This window comes from Sinocyclocheilus rhinocerous, unplaced genomic scaffold, assembly GCF_001515625.1.
Source record: "Sinocyclocheilus rhinocerous isolate Xijiao unplaced genomic scaffold, SAMN03320098_v1.1 scaffold1616, whole genome shotgun sequence".
In the NCBI taxonomy this organism is placed as follows: domain Eukaryota; kingdom Metazoa; phylum Chordata; class Actinopteri; order Cypriniformes; family Cyprinidae; genus Sinocyclocheilus; species Sinocyclocheilus rhinocerous.
In genome coordinates, this window is record NW_015645077.1 from 56,668 (window position 1) to 61,511 (window position 4,844).

The 4,844-nt window shown below is 31.7% G+C and overlaps 1 protein-coding gene across 1 annotated transcript in view; it reads right to left on the minus strand.

Moving 5' to 3' along the window:
* Positions 1 to 993: 993 nt before the first annotated feature.
* The window catches only part of LOC107705625 (paired box protein Pax-3-B-like), a 22,283-nt gene continuing 18,432 nt past the window's right edge, over positions 994 to 4,844 (minus strand). The window contains exons 9-10 of the mRNA XM_016509016.1: positions 3,444 to 3,684; positions 994 to 1,857 (exon numbers count right to left, since the gene is read on the minus strand). Coding sequence (XP_016364502.1) covers positions 1,823 to 1,857; positions 3,444 to 3,684 — 276 coding nt within the window. The 3' untranslated portion in view covers positions 994 to 1,822. The remainder of the gene's footprint in view (positions 1,858 to 3,443; positions 3,685 to 4,844) is intronic.

A 4,844-nucleotide genomic window follows, 5' to 3' on the forward strand; every position in this document is an offset into this window, starting at 1 on the left:
TGTGTGATGAACATGTGCCGGACCTGTGACCTTTGCACTTTGACCCCTCAGATGATGGAGCAGGGTGAAGGAGAGGGCGCTGTTTGAAGGTTGGCATTTACAGAGGAAGACAGAGGGTCAAAAGAAGCTTCTGAGAGAGAGAGAAAGAAAGAAAGAGTGACTTAAAATAGCATCTGTCTCCCTGTCCGTTATTCTAGAGGTGTTTGAGGAGGTTTTCAGTGTTCGCTAGGGCACAGGTGAAGCGTTTGATCAGCTGAGGAGGAACAGAGACGTGAATCCTCCTGGAAAGTGTGAAGCGTTAGCTGTGACTGCAGACAGATGTGTGAGAGATCACACCCGTGTGCTAAATTCTGTTGTTTTTATGTAAAAATTTGTTATAATGACCACAGACTAGTATTATTTCAGTATTAATGACATACAGTTGATTTTTATTAATGTTTTTATATTTTGTGTTTTCTTTTTAATTTTAGGTTAATTTTTAGTCATTTTGTTGTGTGTTTTTGTCATTTTTTAATATTAAAAAAAAAATGTCTATATAGTTTTTATTTGTTATTTTAGTACCATTTTAGTATTAAGTTAAACTAAATTAAAAAGAAAAATGGCAACCAGCTGAAATAAAATAAGTTTAGGAATATTATTAATCATTAATAAAATAAAATATTTTATTTTATTATTTTAATTGTTATATTTAAATTTTAAATGTTTATTTTTATTGTGCTTATTTGAGTTTTTTTATGGTTTTAGTTTTAGGTTTAGTTAACTATAACAACTATTTCAAAACCTAAACTTCATGCTAAACTCAAAACATTCATGCCAACCCTAAAAACTTTTTTTAATTTAAAAGTCATATTAGCTTTATAAATAAATTTAGTAATTGTCAACATCTGCAGAAGCTTCCAAATGAAGGTTTTGTTCCCAAATTTATATAGCTCAGTACATACACACACACAAACAAGGTTTATAATCTTACAATGAATGATTTAATTGGGCAAAATATCTGGAGGATACAGATATACATTCACACACACACATACAAAATAAATTAATACAAAACATCCAGAGCTGTTGTGGCTGTATTATCAGGACTTTTTAGCACGTTTAGTTTTTTACCATCTCTTGGCAAGAAAGAAAAACAACATTAGGAAGGTTTTAAGTGTTATTGGGGATGACCAAATTTATATTGCAGTCTTAAACATATCAGATAATATCAAATGCTAAAAATAAAAAGTCATTTTCACAGTGCACCTTTTAACACAGCACCGCTATAGGAATTATTTCATGAGATGTAAACTCAAACAAGTATGATTTTGAACTCCCAAGTTCCCAAATACTGTATAATATTCCAGTCGTCCCTCATTTAAAAAAACAAAAACATCATTCAAATGTCAAGGAATGCATGAGAAAAGTTCATTGTCAGCTATAAAACATTTGTCTTTTATTTACAGTCCAGCGCTTTCGTCTGGCCCCATAAGAACGGCTCTCAGTGGCTGCGAATGTCTCGTATGAATATGGCCATTTCTCATATTGCACTTCAACATGTTTCTCAGTGAAAAACATCTCCTTTTTGTTTTGATTCAGCTTGTCTTGTTGTGTTTCTGGGATTGTGGATAATTCTGCTGGAAGGGCTTTTGAAGAAGAGTTCAAGGCGATGTTTGAGATCTTTTGATCTGCCGGCTGTGCCATCCAGTGGTAAAGAAGTTTTATTTTTATTGCCAAGAGTTTTGTATCTCCGTCTGCATTTCTCTTCTGTAGAAAACCATCCTTCCGGGACTTTGGGACTTTATGTCAACACTCCTTGGGACAGTTGAGCTGCACGACCCGTTCAGGCGATTTCAGGCTTCAGATAATGAAAGGAATCTGAAAGAAATTCAGATGTAAAGAGCATAATTTATTAATAATGTTAAATGATTTCACATTTAATATGCGTCTTAATAGTAATATTTGTTCCGATAATGTTTGCATGACTTATTGCTGCCGTTGAACTCCAAAAGAAAGCATGTGCCGTCCATTTGACACAGCAATCAGGCTCGCAAACGTTGAGCCTCTTTTAAGAAGGACTCATTAAAGAGCTGCTGTTTTTGTGCAGCGTCCATTTAATCCGAGCGTAACTGTACGAGCTGTGGATAGTGAGTTAGACAAGCGCAGCTGCTTCTCATCATGATCCTGCCACAGGAGATTAGGATCCAACCATGACCTTCACACACACACAAACCCGCTCCAGATATTACAGTATCAGCAAGTCACATGTACTGCAGCCAGCCTCTGATGTGTGTGTGAAGCCTTGTAACCTTTTATTATTTGTTCAGGTCATGAACAAACCGCATTTTGGAGTGGAATCACCTCAGATTTGAAGTCATTCACAAAATTGTAATGATTAACTTAGTGATGACTTGTAGCAATGTATTTTGTGTCTCGCAGCTGTAAACACAGATACAAATACAGATACGAAATATATAACCTGTTGGCTATTTTTCACTAATGCAATATTAGCAATCAGAGAGTAAACTGTTGTTGAGTTTCCTGACAGACATTATTATAAACGTTATTTAATTTAGTTTTATCATTATGCTAAATTTAGAGGCTTATTTTGAGATTGTTAGTGTAAATTATTTGAATTTATTGACAGCCGTAAACTGTTGCAATGAGTGATTATTATAAAATATATATATGATATTACTTAATTGTATTATATATTTAGTTTTTTTTATATTGTAATATATAAATACAATCTATAAATATGTAACTATATACAAATTTTAATACATTTGGTACAGTATTCACGAAATGTAATAATACCGGGCAAAGCTGTTTTTAAGAGCTGCTGGTAAGCAACTTATAGGTATTAAAACAACTTTATATAGTAAAATATTTTTATTTATATATAATTTTATTTTATAATATATTTATTTTATACATATTTTAATATATGAATATATAAATACAATTGAATTTTAATATATATTAATATTTAACTATATTAATATTATTAATATATTATTATTATTAGTGCTGTCAAATGATTAATCGCGATTAATTGCATCCAAAACAAAAGTTTTTGTTTACATAATATATGTGTGTGTGTAATAGTTTGCGCAGAATTTAATAATGACAGTTAAAGCTCATTTATGGTTTTTGACCTACATGGAGCTTAATTTATGGTGTCAGAGTTTTTTTTTTTAATTATTAAATTGTATTTTTGGCCTTTTTACAATGTTTATTGAGAAAAAAGGGTAAAGAGTGAACAGAAAATGATGCACAGAAGACAGGTACAGTGTACTATCAGCAAATGATGCAAGCCACAATCAAACACACGCAGTCCAGATATAAATGCACATCACTGACTAAGACTCGCTGACTCACTAACTGACTTGCTAAGACACAAACAAGAAGCACATAAGTCAAATAAGAAGGATGAAGTAGTCTGACAGTAATAATGACCTTACTTTGCCCGTACTGGCTGTACTGGTAGGGGGCGCTGTGCTCCATGCTGTAGAAGGAGGGTGGGATGTAGGACTGTGGGCTGGGCAGGTTGGAGAGGGCAGGTAGACTGGACAGGGGCTCCATGCGCTGAGAGCAGCTGCTGCTGACCGATCCACCCGAATCCAGAGCACCGCTGACAGACGACAGAGAAAACTCAGCCTGAGTCTGATGAGAAACTCCAGCTGGACTTATGAGTCCCATAACCTACAGAGAAACAGATCAGAGTTATCAGCCTCGCTCAAACAAATTCTCGAACAAAGATCGGGATAAGTGCGTCCTAAATCATAGTGCACTGAAAATAATCTGCCAACATGCTCCTATCAGGACTTTTACTGCTCATATGATCCTAATACTGATCAAAAGGTCAAAATACATTACATTTAAGATATTAAATACAACACATAGGTATAATTAAACAGTGACAGTTTTGTGCATTTAATTTGATTTAATATGTATCAAATTATAAATAATTTAAATTATGAAATATTTTAATTTAATCAATTTAATTCTAAATGAAAATATAAATGTATGTGTATACAGTCAAACTAAAATTTATTCAGACACCTTCAAAATTTCTCACATTATCACAGTCTATTTGCTATAGTTTAGAAAATGGTAATAAAATATGACAAGAATTCAAAAGTTAAACTGTGTCAGAACAAATTCATAATCATCTGATAATGTCAGATAACTTTGATAGAAAGGTATGTAACAAAACATGGTCAGGTCAAAGTGTCAAATCAAATTTTTGATCCCAAATTTTTATCAATTTTACTGGTAGTCCACTGTATGAAGAATTGTTGGGTATAATATGTCACAGTTTACTTTATTCTGCTATCCTCACTTACATAAATGAACTATAGTGTCCTGCACCCACTAGTAAAAAAATATCAAAAATTATATCTGGTGTCTGAATAATTTTTGGTTTGACTGTATATATATATATATATTTGTGATATAGTCAGACGTATATTTTCCTCCAAAAATGTTTATTACATATAAAATGTAATATGTAATAAACATTAACTAATTTTAATGTTTCATTTAAAATTTATATAATAACTGTATTTAATTTTTTGTTATAGAAGTACATGAGATTTTCCTCTAAACATCAAATCTGCTATATATAAACAAACAAATTTCAGTTTTTTTTATTTAGTGTTATATAACTAAATATAGAAGCCTATATTGCATTATCTTAATCATCTACATTCCCTGTCTTTTAATTCTCTAGAATGTTGATTATATTAATTTGATAAAATGTTTGGATAATAATTAATAATAATAATAATAATAATAGTGTTCTGCTGTATGATTTTGATCAGTAGGTTTTTTATATATATATATATATTATTTATATTATT